We start from the raw sequence: 18,945 nt of genomic DNA on the forward strand, positions 1-18,945 counted from the left end.
TAAAGAATTAGCTGGGTGTATTGGTGCATGCCTATAATCCCAGCTCCTCAGGTGGCTGAGACAGGAGGATTGCTTGAGGCCAGGAGTTTGTAGACCAGTCTCGGCAACATAGTGAGACCCTATCTTGAAGAAAAAAAAAAATTAAAAATTTGGCTGGGCGCGGTGGCTCATGCCTGTAATCCCAGCAGTTTGGGAGGCTGAGGTGGGTGGGTAACGAGGTCAGGAGTTCGAGACTAGCCTGACTAACATGGAGAAACCCCCATCTCTACTAAAAATACAAAAATTAGCCGGGCTTCGTGGTGGGCGCCTGTAATCCCAGCTACTCAGGAGGCTGAGGCAGGAGAATCACTTGAACCTGGAAGGTGGAGGTTGCATGAGCCAAGATCCCGCCACTGCACTTCAACCTGGTCGGTAGAGCAAAAGTCCATCTCAAAAAAAAAAAAAAAAAATTAAAAATTCAGTTTCTTTGTCACATTAGTTACATTTCATGTGCTCAATAGCCACATGTGATCTTATTAGCACAGATATAGAATGTCTTTACCATCCCGGGAAGCTCTGGGGGATGATGGTATTTTGGCAGAAAGGCTAAGTCTTCTGTTTGGTAATGTAAACTATTATGCATGTTTTTGCCAAAGCTACATTAATTTTTTTTTTTTTTAACAGAGTCTTGCTCTGTTGCCCAGGCTGGAGTGTAGTGGCATGATCTTTGCTCACTGCAACCTCTACCTTCCAGGTTCAAGCAATTCTTGTGCCTCAGCCATCCAAGGAGCTGGGATTACAGGCATGAGCCACCATGCCTGGCTAATTTTTGTATTTCCAGTAGAGATGGGATTTTGCCATGCTGGCCAGGCTGGTCTCAAACCCCTGGCCTCAAGTGATCCACCTGCCTAGGCCTCCCAAAGTGCTAGGATTACAGGTGTGAGCCACCGTGCCTGGCCTACGTTAAAAACTACAAATGACAGTTTTAATACAAATTTTTATGTGCATACAATCTACTACTTGCTTGCCAACCTTTGGTTAAGAAGATGCGTTGAAAAGTCGTGACTCACTTCAAAAGTGAAATGAGTCCAACGGACATTTAAAAAAAAATACAGGCCATACTCTGTTCATTTTTCCCTTTAGAATAAAAACTTTAAGAAGTTTCAATGGCCAATTAACTTCCATGGTTATAAAATGACTTTACAAACAATACAGCAAAATATAGTTCTACTAAATTTGCTTCTATACAAAATTGGTTGGGGTTGTATGAAATTTGGGTGCATCTATGGAAACATACTGTGAATGTCATCTGTCCTGTGAGTTGATAGGGGAATAAAGGCCCCATTCTGGAGTCGCCCTGTAACATGACTCAACAGAATTCCTAAGGTGTCAGGTTGTGGACTGCTGGTGGTACGCTGGACTAAGTGTGACAGAAATGTCCTGGTCGTTTGGGATGTGCTTTGAGGACTGGGCCAGACCGAGGCAGATACAGATGAACTCAGATGGAGCCCTGGACTCAGAAGTCCTTTGTTTCTGGTCATTTCTGTGGGCTAAGTCAACAGCGCACTCTCTGTTACCATCCCTCATACACAGATGTGCCATTTCTGAAAACAGTGAAGCCATGCAAACTGTTTCTATAAGTTTTGTTATAGGAAGAGATAATGTGCTTGAAAAAAGTTTAAAATAGCCAGGCACAGTGGCTCATGCCTGTAATTCCAACACTTTGGGTCGAGGGGGGAGGATCGTTTGAGGCCAGTAGTTGGAGACCAGCCTGGCAACATAGTGAGATCCCATCTCTACAAAAATAAAAACAAAAAGTTAGTCGGGTGTGGTTGTGTGCACCCGTAGTTCTAGCTACGCATGTGGCTGAGGTGGGAAGATCTCTTCAACCATGAGGACAGCTCCACACTCCAATCTGGGCAATGGAGAAAGACTCCATCTCTGAAAACAAGAAACAGTTTAAAATATATGCAACACAAAGGGGTTTTAGGGCAGTGGAACTACTTTGTATGATACTCTAATGGTGGACACAAGTTATTATTTATTTGTCCAAATCCATAGAAAGTCTAACACTAAGAATGAACCCCAAGGTACACTATGAACTCTGGGTGATAATGATGTATGAGTATAGATTCATCAGTTATAAGAAATGTACCACTCTGGTGTTGAATTTGAGAGTTGAGAGGGGATAATTTGTCTTTGAGGACGGCAGATATATGGGAAATCTCCACACCTTCTGTGCAATTTTGCTGTGAACTTAAAATTACTCTGAAAATAAGATCTAATAAATTTAGAAATATATGCAGTACTTAATTTTTAACACCCTGCAGAAATCTAAAATCATTTTGAAAGCAGAGGACATAATACGTATAACTTGGCTTTCTAAAAAATTTCTCACATCTGCTTATAATAAGATTATAATGTATTCTGACAATAACTTTACACATACTAATTGAATGTGCAAGTGATGGAACTCTAAAGAATGTTCTGTCTCTCAGCTTGTCAATGAAGCAGGGACAGCCCTGGAGAAGAGAACCAGGAGTCATTTAGGAAAAGAAGAAAATAAAAAATCATTGGCTGGGCACAGTGGCTCAGGCCTGTAATCCCAGCACTTTGGGAGGCCCAGGCGGGTGGATCACGAGGTCAGGAGTTCAAGACCAGCCTGGCCAACATGGTGAAACCCCATCTCTACGAGATACAAAAAATTAGCTGGGTGTTGTGGGAGGCGCCTGTAATCCCAGCTACTCAGGAGTCTGAGGCAGGAGAATTGCTTGAACCTGGGAGGTAGAAGTTGCAGTGAGCTGAGATCGTGCCATCGCACTCCAGCCCAGACAACAAGAGCGAAACTCCGTCTCAAAAAAAAAAAAAGTCTCAAGCTATACTAAGCAAAGACACCTACTTATGTTCATTCAACCAGTTTCCTAAACTCCTCTGGCCTGAATCCTGTTTAACAGCGATTGATAGTCACACTTACTTGTTCACAGGTCAAGAGTCAACGAAAAGAAAACTTAAAACACTGGACCCTTCGCTCAAGAAAATGCTGCATTTCAGGGTCTACAGGGTGCTTCCTTGGTTTTGGCATTGCAGGGAGAACTACAGGCTGGGTGACCCCTTTTCAGGATAGGAGGGCTATCTGGCTGTGACCTTAACCCTTTCATTCATCCCTATCAATAAATGCTTTCATAATCTTTCTTTGGCATAATACAGAGTTGAAACCTCATTTTTCCTGTAGGTCTTCATTCTTTTTAAGTCAGGGAGCTTGTTAAAAGCTTGGATTCATAGGCTGTAGTCCAAACTAAGGACCCATACCTCTGGGAGTGAGGCCAGGTACCTCCGTATGAAAAGGGCGCCTCTGGTGTGTCTGAAGCAGCTGTTGCCCTGGGCTCACAGTCATGCAGCGGGCGTTCAGTCCACAGAGGGCCAGGGGCCAGGGCAGCAGCACCCAGGGCCTCCCTCCTGGAGGGGCTCCATGCTGTAACCTGTCCTGAGGCTTAGCTCCTCTCTGCTTTTTCTTCTCTATGAAGATGTTCTTTGCAAGGAGCTTTCATTTGTTTAAGACACTGGGAGCTGAGAGTATGGGAAGAAGTGAAAGTCATAAGGGTCCTACTCCTTCCAGGCTGGCTTCCAGGCTGGGTTGGCAGCAGCCTTTCTATTCAGGTATTCTGGTAGAGCACTGGAAAGCCAAAGGCATATGGGCCAGGATAGCTGCCCAGTGGGTGGGGATTAAAGGGCCATAGCACGGGCCACCCGTCCAGATCTGCACTATTAAGTCAATACACAGTGCATCAGAATAAAGAGCCAGAGTAGGCTGGGTGCGGTGGCTCACTCCTGTAATCCCAGCACTTTGGGAGGCTGAGGCAGGCGGATCACTTGAAGTCAGGAGTTCGAGACCAGCCTGGCCAACATGGTGAAACCTCATCTCTACTAAAAAATACAAAAATTAGCTGGGCATGGTGGCAGGCGCCTGTAATCCCAGCTACTTGGGAGGAGGCTGAAGCAGGAGAACAGCTTGAACCCAGGAGGTGGAGGTTGCAGTGAGCTGAGATTGTACCACTGCACTCCAGCCTGTGCAAAAGAGCAACAGTCAATCTCAAAAAAAAAAAAAAAAAAAAAAAAAAAAAAAAAAAAGCCAGATTAGCTCCCCAGTCGGCAAGCCAGACTTTAAACTTGAACAACTTCACATCTTTAGAAACAGATTTTGTGAATCAGGAGGAGCAATCAACCACCGAAGCATAGGAAAAAAAGCCTGATGTCATCACACATTTGAATGATAAAAATCAGTTCCTGGCCAGGTGTGGTGGCTCACACCTGTAATTCCAGAACTTTGGGAGGCCGAGGTGAGTGGATTACAAGGTCAGGAGTTTGAGACCTGGCCAATATGGTGAAACCCCATCTCTACTAAAAAAAATTCAAGAATTAGATATACTGAGTTCAATAAAAGTTAAATTCACCTGTTTGGTTTTTTACTTTCAAAATGTGAATTCCAGAAAAATTTTAATTACCTATGTGGCTGTCATATGTGGTTTGCATTCTATTTCATTTAGGCACTGCATATCTTAGATGGAGCCATGGCCAGCCCAGAATCTGGGAGGGGCTGGGAACTAATTTTTTTTTTTTTGGGAGACAGAGTCTTGCTCTGTTGCCCAGGCTGGAGTGCAGTGGCGTGATCTTGGATCACTGCAACCTCTGCCTCCTGGGTTCACGCCATTCTCCTGCCTCAGCCTCCCAAGTAGCTGGGACTACAGAGGCCCGCCACCACGCCCGGCTAATTTTTTTGTATTTTTAGTAGAGACGGGGTTTCACCATATTGGCCAGGCTGGTTACAAACTCCTGACCTTGAGATCCACCCACCTCAGTCTCCCAAAGTGCTGGGATTACAGGTGTGAGCCACCGCGCCTGGCCAGGAACTAATTTTTATCATTCAAACGTGTGATGACATCAGGCTTTTTTTCTAAGCTTCAGTGGTTGATTGCCCCTCCTGATTGATAAAATCTGTTTCTAAAGATGTGAAGCTGTTCAGGTTTAAAGTCTGGCTTGCTGACCGGGGATCTAATCTGGCTCTTTTTTTTTTTTTTGAGATGAACTGTTGCTCTTTCACCCAGGCTGGAGTGCAGTGGCGCGATCTCGGCTCACTGCAACCTCTGCCTACTGGGTTCAAGCTATTCTCCTGCCTCAGCCTCCCAAGTAGCTGGAACTACAGGTGCCCATCACCATGCCTGGCTAATTTTTGTATTTTTTTAGTAGAGATGAGGTTTCACCATGTTGGCCAGGCTGGTCTCGAACTCCTGACCTCAAGTGATCCGCCCACCTCGGCCTCCCGAAGTGCTGGGACTACAGGCACCCACCACCAGGTCCGGCTAATTTTTTTTTGTATTTTTAATAGAGACGGGGTTTCACCATGCTAGCCAGGATGGTCTCGATCTCCTGACATCGTGATCCGCCCACCTCGGCCTCCCAAAGTGCTGGGATGACAGGCGTGAGCCACTGCACCCAGCATAAAGTGATTGTTAAACAAAGAAAGTGAAGAAGGAAAACCTCAAGCAGAATTTCCTCTTCCCCCTCCCCCCTGCCAGGTAAGCTGGTCAGCAAAGCCAAGCACGCCTTCCACCAGTGTTCCGGGAAGAACTCGGAGCTGACGTTCCTCACTGCGCCATCTGAGGGACTTGCCCCACTCGGGCCCGCCACCTCTCACTCACAGGCCAGACCATCCTGCAAACTCCTCCTGCCAAGTCACCTGCTTTGCCTGTTTTCCCTGCTGTTCTCCTTTCTGGCCAGCTCAGCTTTATCCCTTCCCTAGACTTAAAACTCTCTTCTCTGAACTCTGCTGCCATCCCCTTTGCACCTTCATTTTGCCATGAATACCACTGTCTAACTTTTTCTTCTGCCTCTTACTTTCATGCTGTGCTTCCCAAACTTGAGTCATCAAAAGAATTTCCTGGCCGGTGATGAAACATTACGGATTTCTAGGCCCCACCCCCAGAGGTTGGTAGGACTGGAGCGTGGAGATGGGAACATGTGATAGAACTTCCGGAGAGTCTGAGGACCACGCCAGCTTGGGGGACGGTCCTAAGGAGAGTCTGGGATTCATGACAGCAAGTTTGAATGGAGATTGCTCTGTCTGTCTTCCTTTCATAGTGGAACCAGTAGACAAAGGTCCTGGCTGTTTTGCTGTCATTGTGTTGTCACCTCTTGGAAGTTCACCCTATCACTGTTGCTCACCTGAGTGGGCCTGTAGCTGAGGCCAAACCGTGTTAACTCTGAGCACAGACCGTGGGCTGCTCTGCTCTGTGCCTCTAGGAGCCCCTGCCTTTTGTGATCACCTGTCACAATCCTACCCTTCCTCTGGAACCCCGTGAATGCCACTTCTTCCCTGGGGCTTTCCTTACCCCACATACAATACTTCTTTCTTCTTTCTTCTCCCACATCTCTCTATGTGGCTCTTAGTTAATTCCACCCTGCTTTATATCAGTGTGTGTGTGTGTCCCCACAAGACTGTCCTTCAAGGGAAGACTCCCTTTCCAATCTCCTTTGCACCCTCCAGCAGGCAGTGCTGAGACTTGCCCAAGAGGCTCATCAATCAACATTGCTTGAATCAGACTGAAAGACAAGACATCTGCCTCCCGCACCCTTCATCTTTGCCCAGGCAAGCTCTGAGATTCATGACTCCAAATGCAGCAAAGGCTCTCGGAAGAAAAATGAGTGAATGAATTGGAAATCGAATGGGTAAACAGGCTGCACCACATCACACAAGTTCCATAAGCCTTTAAAATGGCAACACACCTGCTCAAGATAATTACTGATATAGAGCTGCGTACCTAAGTAATGGAACTGCGTTACACGACAGACAGAGTTCTTATTTACTCTGTGGAATTTTGTCCTTCATTTGATTACAAGCCGGCACGGCATTTGGAAACGTTACCAAACATTGTCCATCTTCAACATTCCCTTCCTGTCTCTCCTTCCTTATTTCCTTCTACCCATGTGGAGGTGGGGTGGAGGAAGGAGAAAGAACATTAAGAGATTAAACAAACAAACAAACAAAAAACCCTAGCCTAGTTTTTTTTTTTTTTGAGACGGAGTCTCGCTCTGTCGCCCAGGCTGGAGTGCAGTGGCGCGATCTCGGCTCACTGCAAGCTCCGTCTTCCAGGTTCACGCCATTCTACTGCCTCAGCCTCCCCAGCAGCTGGGACTACAGGCGCCCACCGCCACGCCTGGCTAATTTCTGCATTTTTAGTAGAGACGGGGTTTCACCATGTTAGCCAGGATGGTCTCGATCTCCTGACCTTGTGATCCGCCCGCTTCAACCTCCCAAAGTGCTGGGATTACAGGCATGAGCCACCGCGCCCGGCCCTAACCTAGATTTTGCAGTCTGTTTCATCATCTATGTGACTCTGTGTGAAAAAACTCATACATGTTTTTCCTATCCACATGTGACTCTGGCTGTTTAACCCCAAGAGCCAGACATGATGAAGGTACCTGCGTGTTCCACACCTGGACTTCCAGGGCTTGTCTGAGTGTTCATTTACAATTCTTTTAATAAACAAGGCAATGTAAACCGACAACAGTCACCCTCCTCAGCTCCTCAAAGGCAGAAAGAGCTCCCATCTACCTGTCATCTGGGTGAACAGTAATTAACAGGCTCTGTGCTAGGCATTTTACATCATCTCATGGTGAGGAAAGTAAAACTGGTAGTAGAAATAGTAGACTCTTTCCTTGTTGACGAGAAATGTCAAAGATTGTATAACATCTTGGTTCTTGCAGACAACCTCATGGCCAGACTTTGATTTCTGGAGAGTAATACCTTTTGGGCACCTAGGATGCTGCAGGACAACTGCTCCCCAGCTTCCAGGTCCCCCAATGCTCCTTCTTCCCCATAGGTTTCCAGCTGTGTCCTCTAGCAACGTCCCCTCCATGCCTTACAAGACCGCACTCACCTTTAAGCCGAGCTCCAGCTCCCTCAGCGAGCGCTGCATCTCTCTGGTGAGGATATTCATCCGGCCACACTCCTGGAAGGCAACTACAATGTAGGGGGTGCGCTCCTCCACTTTGGCCATCAGTTCTGGGATGTTAAACTCGTCTGTCACCCGCTCCAATATTTCTTCCAGAAGTGCCTTGACCTGCCCCACAGAAGGAAACACAGCGTTAAGAAGGAGCTCTATTCTCCAGAAGGAATCCAGTTTCCTGCAGTGTGGGACCAGAGATGCCAATCATCCATCATCTGCTGCCCCTCCCCCCATGACCTGACCAAACTCTTGCCTGCTTGTCCAGGTCAACTGGTTCAGGGCTGAGGACTGACTGATCACAGCAGGACCTCTTCATAGGCTGGCCAAGTTGCTGGGACTTGCATGGCTGGCGTAATAAGATGAGCACAGATACCTCTCTAAGAATTTGGAGTTGAAAAACTCAGAGACTGACCCAGTTGGCTGTGGGAATTGAACTAGAAAGCCATAAGACAGACTTGGGCCAAAAGCTGGCCCCCGTGGGCCATGTGAAGCTGAAGTGATGAGCTGCAATGACAAATCTATCTATATCCAGATACGGTATATCCATATACAGTTATAAATAATATCTATCATCTATCTATCAATCATCTATCCATCTATATAATCTGTCAATCATCTATCTATGTATCTATGTATCTATGTATCTATCTATCTATCTACCTACCTACGTATCTATCTATCTGGCCATCCACTCAGTTCTGAGTTTCTATGAGGAAACACTGCAGTTTCTATCCTTGAGTTCTGGAAGAAACACCCTCATCTATCATGTAAACCTCCTGTTGTACCCCACAATTCTTTTCCCCACACAAACTGTCAGCTAATTAGATGAGGGGAGCTGGGACAACTAGGGTCTCTCTCCTGGAAAATTGGAACTGAGGCTCAGAGATTCTGAGTTAATTTGGGGCACTTGGAGGTTGAGTCTGCCATTGTGGAATAAATGAGTAAGCCCAGGAGGTCTGTCAGCAGAGAAAGAAAGATGAAACCATTGCAGACATAATAGACCACACAGCCAGCAGGTTGGGACAGAGGGAGAGAGGGGAGGGAGGGAGTGAGCGAGCGAGCACCAGCCCCTTTCTGGAGTCCTGAGAGCTGAGCTCTAGGTGCCTGTGGAGGGTATCTGTTGTTTTTGTCTGTTCATTATCTCTCTTCCCTTCTAGGAACAATTCCCTATCTCCTTTGTGAAACTACGTCTTCCTCATTGTTTGATGTTTATGTTTAGTCACTGGGCCCAGTTTCCCCTGAACCAAGTTAGGCCAATCAGATTATGTTTCCAGGAGCACAACAAATTGAATCTCAAGCCTAGAATCCAAGGAACCACTGGCAGGATGGAGGTGCCTGGAAAGGACGGTCTACCCTTCTTTTACTTGGGACTCTAGAGCCATCGTGATTTTTATCTGTTCTTAGCTTGACTCCCTTGATAGAATGAGCTATTTCTTGCCTAGTTAAGCAATGTTGGTGTCTATTGCTTGCAACCAAGGAGGCCTAACAGAGTTAATAGTTCTGCCATGCATTACCCATGTGAACGTAAGCAAGTTGCTTAGGCCTCAATTTTCTCCAACTGTAAATAAACACTTCCAAGAGTGTCTTTTTTCTACTTGTTCCCTTTTCCAACTCCCAGAGTTGATGTGAAGATCAAATCAAATGAGCTGATGAGTGTGGCCGTCTCTGAAAGCTATAAAGAACTGTATAAGTGTAAAGGATGATAAATATTCACCTTGCCTTGTATTGTTAACATACAATGCCATCTCCAGGAAAAGAGCTGATGTTGGAAAAAAAAGAAAGTAAAAACCAATCACTCTGTCACGAATGGGTCTTTGGTGCTGTCATAGCAAAAACTGGAATCGGATTTTAATAGTACCTGAGAGCGGCTGCTGGGGTAGAAGACAAACGGCTAAAATTATATATATATATATATTTTTTCTCTGGAGCAGAGTTTGAAAAAACGGCTCTATATCAGTGAGCTTCCATTTGGACATGATTCACAAAAAGATGAAAAGATCATCTGGAGGTATTGTTCCAAAATACATAGGATGTGGGGACACAGAGTTCTTTTCATCTCTGATCAGACTGTCAAGGGTGTGGGGGCCTGAGGAGGGAGAGGGCTGATAGGGAAGGGCCCAGGTCCGCAGATGTATGCAGGGCCCTCTTTTGCTCAAGGAACCCAGAGACTCTCAGATAGGAAGAGTGGGTTCCAAGGGATGGGGTCCACTTTATTTCCACAGACAAACACTTCTGCTTTCTTCCTTTTCAGAAAAGTAATAAATGCTTATCAGAAAAATCTAAACATTTCTGATACACATGATATGAGAAGCATAGTCCTCCCACAGTCTTAACTCTTCCCCCAGTGGGAGAAAAACACTGTTCGACTATTAGTTTTTTGGTGTATATTCCTGCAGATGCCCTTGAGTGTATATAACTCTATTCCTCTATCATCCATCCATCCATCTATCAACTACCTATCCATCAGCCATCTACCCATCACCCATCCATCCATTCATCCATCCATCAATTATCTATCCATCATCACCCATCTATCCATCATCCATCCATTCATCCATCCATCATCTATCCATCACCCATCCATCCATCAATCCACCCATCCATCCATCCATCCATCCATCCATCCATCCATCCATCCATCTATCCATCCATCTATCCATCCATCCATCCATCCATCCATGTGTCTATCATGTCAGCCTCTCTTCTCTCTCCTCCTCTTTAGCTATATACTAAAAATCCCCAGCTTCCCTTCATATAGATATAAACATGGGAGCAGAATTAAGTCAAGAGTTCATGAGTGTATGTGGAGTGTGCAACCTCTTGGTCATTTACTTCTTAACAACAAAATACTCTCTGGGCTTTGACTCTTTGTCCCTCATCTTGAGCTGGACTGCTCTGTGGACAGGAAGGAACATAGCTCATAGGAACATGCGAGCTATGTGAGAAATACCACCATGGCCAAATACTGGGATACTGCACAATCAGATGTGCACCCAGTAACTTGCCCACTTGTCCCATGCAGCACTGTGCATGGCAAGGAATCACAGTTTATATCATTTCAAAATACACACATGAGCACATACACACACCCCATTTCTTGGGTTAGCTTGGGGAGGGGATAAGGAAATGATAAGCATTAGAACCTTCTTTGAACCTTGACTGAAGAGTACTAAGTCTATTACTTATACAGTCTCAGCCTTTTTCAGTTCTAGATCTAGCAACATGATTCATTCTGGGTGGGTTCTTCTCTTTATTTTCAAACTATACATCAAATAGTGGAATGGACTGAGGAGGGTCATATGGAGCAGCTTTCTCAAAGTATGCTCACCTCATCAAAATCACTAGGTTGCCAGTGCAACCTAACCCCAGGCCTCGGAGTCAGAATTTCAATCTCTCTGGCACCTTCTTAGGCATATTAAAATTTGAGAAATACTATTTTGATGACATGACTCCGTATCTTTATATAAAAGTCCAACTCTTTTAGTATCAGTTTGCTTTCCTAAAATTGGCCTCTAGAGCCTCAAAGTTGGATAATCTTCCCAAGGATATTTACTTGTAAACCTAATGGTATCTCTAAATTAAAGAACCTAAGTAGGACGGGGTGCAGTGGCTCGCGCCTATAATCCTAGCACTTTGGGAGGTCAAGGTGAGAGGATTTCTTGAGCCCAGGAGTTCAAGACCAGCCTAGGCAACACAGTGAGACCCTGTCTCTACAAAAAGTTAAAAAATTAGCAGGGCGTGGTGGTACACACCTGCAGTCCTAGCTACTCAGGAGGCTGAGGTGGAAGGATTGCTTGAGGTTAGGAGTTGGAGGCTGTAGTGAACTGTGAACACCTGCAGTCCTAGCTACTTAGGAAGCTGAGGTGGAAGGATTGCTTGAGGTTAGGAGTTGGAGGCTGTAGTGAGCTATGATTATGCCACTGAACTCCCCAGCCTGGGTGATGGAGTGAAATCTTACTCAGAAAAATTTAAATTAAAAAAAAAAAAATCCAGGCAGTGCCATGAGGTGGATGTGAGCTGGTACAAATACATCTTTAGGAAGTTGGTTAGCTTGTCTCAGAAAAAATTTCATGGAGAAATCTCCCTTTGGTGTCCTTTTTTTTTTTTTTGAGACGGACTGTTGCTCTGTCGTCAGGCTGGAGTGCAGTGGCAGGGTCTTGGCTCACTGCAACCTCCGCCTCCTAGGTTCAAGTGATTCTCCTGCCTCAGCCTCCTCCCAAGTAGCTGGGATTACATGCGTCCGCCACCACGTCCAGCTAATTTTTGTATTTTTAGTAGAGACGGGGTTTCACCATGTTGGCCAGGCTGGTCTTGAACTCGTGACCTCATGATCTTCCCGCCTCGGCCTCCCAAAGTGCTGGGATTACAGGCGTGAAGCCCATTCTTTCTTTATCCTCAGCTACCCCCATACCAGGATCAGAGCCCCCATGTTGCCTTGGGTTGTCCTGAAACCCACACCTCACCCTGGTCTGCCTGTCTACTCCATAATTCCCTTCCACCTTCCTAAAATTTTAGGAGGTCCTGTGCTTAGTAGCAGGTAACTGTGTGTTAAGAGACTCTCTGACTAGAAGCCATTCACACAAAGAGAAGGCATTTGCCTTGTGAAGGAGCGTGTTCCTCCCCACCAGCATCTGCTTGGTGAAGTGAGGTGGGGGTGCTTAGAGGCAGCCCCTTCCCCATCCTTGCTTGGTTTGCCAGGGAATCAGGAAGTCACATTCAAATTTCTCAAGCCACCACTGTTCAGCCCTGCCCTTTCTTCACTTTGGCAGAGAAGCTGAATAAAAGTGGACTTTGGGTGGACTGGCAAAGCAAACTGCTGAACCCAATGGCAGGAACTTCCTATGATTTAACTGATGGCCAGCATGGTGATGACGGGGGAGGGCAGAGGCTCTTGGTGGTGTCAGGCAAGCATCTCCAGGCTGCAGGTGGTTGCTGCCTTGTGTGTTGTCTATGCTGTGTACTGTCAAAATGACCAGCAGGAGAAAGGTGTGCATCTCTGATCCTCGGGCTCCCCCAGAACGACCTCAGGCAGCCCCCACCACACACACCTTTTCTTCTCTTGTGGCCCCCGCTCCTTCTCCGGCCTGGCTGTCCCGAGGCTGCAGCTCCAGCACAGTGCGAAAGAGCTTTTCTGAGGTTTGGGTCAGGAAGCCAATCTCTGCGTTTGGGTGGAGGCCATAGAGGTAGGGGGATTCTGGGGGCAGCTCAGCATCGATGTACTGAAAATCAAGGGCAAGCTCGATTAAAAAGCAACCAACACATACCTCCCATCTCCCACACCGGCTTGTCCTCTGCAGGGAGTCCATGGGCTGGTGTCCTCCCTCCAGGGACACTGCTCGCCATCCCTGGTTGACTTCAGCACCCTCTCCACCTATTCGTGCACCTTGACATCATCTGTTTTTGTCGGCTGGACCTGTTTCCCAGAACTTCCACATTCATTCTATCGTTCTTTCTTTTCTGGGATGCTTAGATGACTTTATCTATCTCCAGTCCCGCTGCCTCCCACTGCTCCCTGATGACTCTTGTTCCTGCAGACCAGAGGAGGATTTCAAAAATACGCATCCCTCCCGCTCTAGTGATTTTACTTAAGCTCTTCTAGGATTCCAGACCTTTCCTTCTTTTTCCCTCCATCTAAATCAGACATGACAAACTTGAACACATACATGGGACGGCACATGCAAAATAAGCTAGTGAATTGGGCTTAGGACAAGGGAGGTGAGATTGGCTGCGAACCGGAGAGTGTGAGCCCCTGGTGAAAGGTATTCAAATAAAACAAATTTTCAAACTGTGTGTCACCCAAGCAACTCCTTTCTGTGGTCAGTGCTAGTGGCCAGAGTCTGCCATGCCTAATGCCTAAAAGTCCTCCCCAGCAGCTAAGGCTTGGTCTTTTTGTTTATTCGTTTGTTTGTTTTGGAGACAGGCTCTCACTCTGTTGAAAAAACTAGAGTACAGCAGCACTATCACAGATCACTGAAGCCTCTACCTCCCAGGCCCTCAGTCTCCCAAGCAGCTGGAACTACAGGTACATGCCGCCATGCTCAGCTGATTTTTTTATTTCTATTTTTTGTAGAGACGAGGTCTCACTATGTTGCCCACTGGTCTCTAACTTGTCAGCTCAAATGATTCTCCAGCCTTGACCTACCAAAGTTCTGGGATTACAGGCGGGTGCCACCGTGCCTGGCTCTGAATGCGTTGAGTGCCTCTTCATGACTCTTTTCACGATGGTGGGAAAATATCCCTCAAGTTCTGTCCCTGATATGATTTTGATGATTCCTTGGTGTTGTTAACACCTAGTGTAATACATTGCTCATTCCTCAAAGGTCGATTTGTATGTTCATTTTTGTATTTTCTCCAGCGTTCTGTGCAGGTCTGGAATCTATGCGGATGCCCTAGAACCATCTATTAACTGACACATTAAAGAGAAGTATAAAGAAAGAGAGTGTACCTCCATCATCTGGAAATGTGCAAATCAATTGCACTCTTGCTGAATAAAGAGAACCAGACTTTGCCTGTTACTTGCTCCAGCCGCCTGTCGAATTATCCCACAGACACTAGGGGACGCTGTTGCATAATTTTCCTGGGTAAAGCCTTCTTGCCTTTGGTGAAGTAGTTAAAAACCATTTCCTCTTATTTTCCTTAAAGAGCTTTATTGTTTTAAATATCTTCTTATAGGTCCAATTTTTCTGTATCAAATGACTTTTACGATTTACCCTTAAGTTTTATGAATTAAAAAAAATTTTTTTAACTTGCAGTTAATATTCCTATGATCAATATTTCCCTTATGTTTTATATTAAAGAGTTTTTCTAGGCATGTTCAAAAGCCTACCAATAAAAACTGTTAAAAAATATCTTTTGGAATGTTTTCCATGGTAGGTGAAATAGGCTAAGATGAATACTTTAAACATAGCTGTGGTAACAGTAACATCAAAGACTGAAGTAATAGTAAGAAAACCTCCATGAGGCTGGGCGCAGTGGCTCACGCCTGTAATCTCAGCATTTTGGGAGGCCGAGGCAGGTGGATCACCTGAGGTCAGGAGTTCAAGACTAGCCTGGCCAACATGACAAAACCCCGTCTCCACTAAAAAACACAAAAATTAGCCGGGTTTGGTGGTGGGCGCCTATAATCCCAGCTACAAAGGAGGCTCAGGCAGGGAGAATCGCTTGAACCCGGGAGGTGGAGGTTGCAGTGAGCTAAGATCGCGCCACTGAACTCCAGCCTGGGTGACAGAGCAAGACTCGGTCCCAAAAAAGAAAAAAAAAGAAAACCTTCATGAGAATGCTGACTGTGGCATATGCACGTGGTATGTGCCTGTGCCCACAGCCACCAACAGGGAGTGGGAGGGGTGAGTGATCTGAGTGATCTTGGCACAAGATCATTCTCCTCCAGGGATATTTAGAATCACCGACAGAAACTTTACCAAAAGTTGGCTAAGGTCTTGCCTGAAATTTTGCTCCATGACAAATGGCTTTGTCAACATTCCAAGTGAAAACCACCAAATAACTGTCCCAGATGTTATTTGTAGAAAATAGCAACACAGAGAACGACTGAAGCAAACATCAAGAATGCAAAGCTCTCCAAAGGCTCCATTTGATTATTAATTTGAGGCTAGAAATCCTGTATCTCTCAACTTAAACAGGGCAGGCTTGGGGCATAGGACCAGATTTGACATGAGCTCAGCTGTCTAAGCCCCTCTGTCCCAGCCCCTGCTGGCAGCCACGGTGGTGGCCCGGCAGAAGCTTCCCTGGTGGTTCAGGTCAGCGTGGGAGGAACACCCAGGTCCCTGTGAGCACCCTCACGCCATCAGAAGCACAGAGCAGAGCCTCACCTGATGATAACCATTGTAGTCCATGTTGCCTGGGAGTGGGAACCCTGGGGCCAAAGACAGTTCTCCTTCTAACATTTCTGGTCGAATGAATTCCTCCAGGTAGGTTCTGCAGAGTCTTCTGTCCCAGTCGTCTGTGATGTGGCCTCCATACATGATCTCTCCAAACAGGTAGCGTAAATCATCATAGGGGACCTGAGTGACGGGGGAAAGAAAGACAGGAAGGAAGGAAGATCTCCACATAGGCGTTGGGGCTGGCCTGCCATCTGGGCAGCACAGAAAGTCACAAGAGGGGATGCTTCTTGAAATTGGGAGTGATGTCTTATCTTCATACCCCCAGTGCCCAGCAGGGTTAGGGGTGTTTGGGGAGTTCATTAAAAGCTTGAAGAAGGCTGGGTGCAGTGGCTCACGCCTGTAATCCCAGCACTTTGGGAGGCCGAGGCAGGCGGATCACCTGAGGTTGGGAGTTCAAGACCAGCCTGACCAACATGGAGAAACCCTGTCTTTACTAAAAATACAAAATTAGCCGGGCGTGGTGGTGCATGCCTGTAATCTCAGATACTCGGGAGGCTGAGGCAGGAGAATCACTTGAACCCGGGAAGCGGAGGTTGTGGTTAGCTGAGGTCACGCCATTGCACTGCAGCCTGGGCAACAAGAGCGAAACCCCTTCTCAAAAAAAAGAGAGAAAAAAAAAAGCTTGAATAATTACATCAAAGAGTGAAGAGAGGAAAGATGCCAGCCTCACGCCCCACATATAGATATGCCTTCCCTCTTTCATGATCATTAACTGTGAAAATGAAGTCAGGCTCTACCTAGAAGCAATTTAAATAGGTGAATGTCAAAAGGAGAAAAGTGAGGACCAGAGTACTTTTCTAATTTTCTGCATTTAATGGCAAGATTAATTGTCCCCTTTGAAAGTTCAAAGTGAATAAACAAAGCCCACAAGTTCATTGGTGTGAAACTTAGGGAGGGAGGTCACTGGAGCAAAGCCAGCAATGAAAGAATACTATTGAGAGGCGTGGGCTTCCCAGGCCCAAGGGCTGGAGACAGAAGGATTTCTCAGGGCATCTGGGCCTGGTTCATTTTCCACACAAGGAAGAGGTGGTGGCCCTGCTGACTCAGTGTTTGGTTCCTGAACTAGAATAACCTTGATGAGGTGAAGAGTCCCTTAATTGGAAGAGCAGTGATCGTTAGCGTCAGTTTGGGAACTTACATCAGGCGAGTCTGAAGTGTCTTCCTGCCGATCCACAGCCTACCTGCCACGCTGTGAGGACACAGGTGTGGTCTGCTGGGGCCCGGGACACTCTCATGGGACTGACTCACTGTGTGAGTCTCTAGTTAGACGTCCTGAGCATCCATGGCTCTCACCTCACAGTTCTACTATCCTCAGGCTTTGGGCTAGTCCTGGGGTTGGCACTGCCTCATCCCAGCTGTGAGGGGCGCAGCCCTTCAGCGTGCACACGCCCCTTCTGTGGGATGGCACTGCATCACCCTTGGGAGAGGTGGCCCTCCTTAACGTGCATACGGACTACCAGAGAATCTCATTAAAATGCGCTGATTCAGTACGTTTGGGCGGAACCGAAGACTCTGCACTTCTCACTAGCTCCCAGGTACTGCCAATGGTGTTGAACCATGGGCTCTGATTTGTACTATCAAGGCTTCAAATAATCTAGCTGTCAGGTAATGGGGAGTGAGAGTTGGAACCTGACCATGGGTTACACTCTTAAATTGTGGTCCCTGAAGCAGCAGCATCTGCATCACCAGGGAGCTTGTTAGAAATGCGCATTCTCAAGCCCCATCCCAGACTCCTCTGATTCACCCCTCAAAATCAAATAATTTTAACCCTCTCCCAACCTGGCTGGTTCCTGAACGTCCACGGCCTTTACCTTTGCGTTGGCCTCCAGGAAGTTGTAGAGGACGTTCACAGAGATAGTGAGGTCTCCGGTGTTAAAGGGGTACGAGCGATTCCATCCCTGGGGCCCAAATTTCCGTCTTTCCGCCACCACCGCATGAAAGTAACAAAGAGCAAAGAGGATGCTCTTAAACTCCATCTCCCGAGAACACATCTCCAGAGTGTCCTGAAATGACAGCATCGCTTTGAATGTTCACACATAGCTTCTCTTATATGGGGCTGGCTAGGGCGGGGTTACAATCAGGGTTCATGTTGGAAAACATTACCATATATTCTGGTTTGGGTTTGAGTTACAGTGAGACGACAGCCTGGGGGGAACGTGTGGAGGGGTCAGGCTTTAGTTGAGCATTGAATTAAGGTTTAGATTCAGGTTATAATGGGCTTTGGTATAGGGTTCAAGTTTGTGCATATGAACGTGCTAATGAGGTTCACTCCTGTACCTGATGGGGATCAGGGTGACATGCAACGAGAATGTTGTGTACCGGGGTGTGGGGTGTGGGTGCACATCCCATGGCGGCATCTCCAATATCTTCCCTTCCTACCACGCTTTTCTTGCCTGTTGCGGAACCTTAGCAGGTGTAATCACTGCCTTGGAGTTAAGCTTGGAAAAAGAGTACAGAGGGGACTGAATGCATTTTGCTTCTCGAATCTTTGTAGAAACATTCCCCGGCCCAGAGTTGGGCTGCTGGGCTCCTGCACTATGAGGGTGTCACGCAGTCAGTAAAATCTTCTGAGACTCTGACTGCCACGTGGTCTTCATCTTCCTTTAGGCTTCAACCAGGCCCCAAAGGTTTATGCTGGTTTAGCTGGCACAGTCATCCTGTTGAATGGCCCATCTGACACATGCGAGCTAGCAGGGCTTCTGGGAAACCCGAGACGCACTGGTACTATTACAAGATGACAACCGAGAAGAAAACCTCCCCAGCAGCTGCTGGAACCCTCTCCTTGGATTCCCCCAAAGCGTGGTGTGACAGATGGACTTTTAAGGTGATCCTATGGCCCCCACTCTGCTACGATTCATGCCTTTGGGTACTCCCCTGCCCAGGGAGGTGGAACTCCCAAAGAGAACCAACAAGAAATAGTGCCTTCTTGAGAAGATGAAAGAAGCCTGAGCTGCAGACTTTGACAGTGCAACTTCATATACAAAGTTGGCCGCCATGGGCTTGGACCTGGCTTTAAATAAATGTGCTACAACATAAGCCTTGGAATTCCCAGTCATGGAAATGTA

General features: G+C 46.7%; 1 protein-coding gene across 3 annotated transcripts in view; it reads right to left on the minus strand.

Moving 5' to 3' along the window:
- DNAH9 (dynein axonemal heavy chain 9) overlaps positions 1 to 18,945 on the minus strand; it is a 378,056-nt gene that overhangs the window by 22,014 nt on the left and 337,097 nt on the right. For all 3 annotated transcript variants that reach the window (XM_050764993.1, XM_050764994.1, XM_050764995.1), the window contains 4 exons: positions 17,692 to 17,883; positions 15,809 to 16,000; positions 13,031 to 13,201; positions 7,914 to 8,096 (listed from right to left, as the gene is read on the minus strand). In XM_050764993.1, the coding sequence (XP_050620950.1) occupies positions 7,914 to 8,096; positions 13,031 to 13,201; positions 15,809 to 16,000; positions 17,692 to 17,883 (738 nt within the window). The remainder of the gene's footprint in view (positions 1 to 7,913; positions 8,097 to 13,030; positions 13,202 to 15,808; positions 16,001 to 17,691; positions 17,884 to 18,945) is intronic.

The sequence above is a fragment of the Macaca thibetana genome, chromosome 16, assembly GCF_024542745.1.
Source record: "Macaca thibetana thibetana isolate TM-01 chromosome 16, ASM2454274v1, whole genome shotgun sequence".
NCBI classification, from domain to species: domain Eukaryota; kingdom Metazoa; phylum Chordata; class Mammalia; order Primates; family Cercopithecidae; genus Macaca; species Macaca thibetana.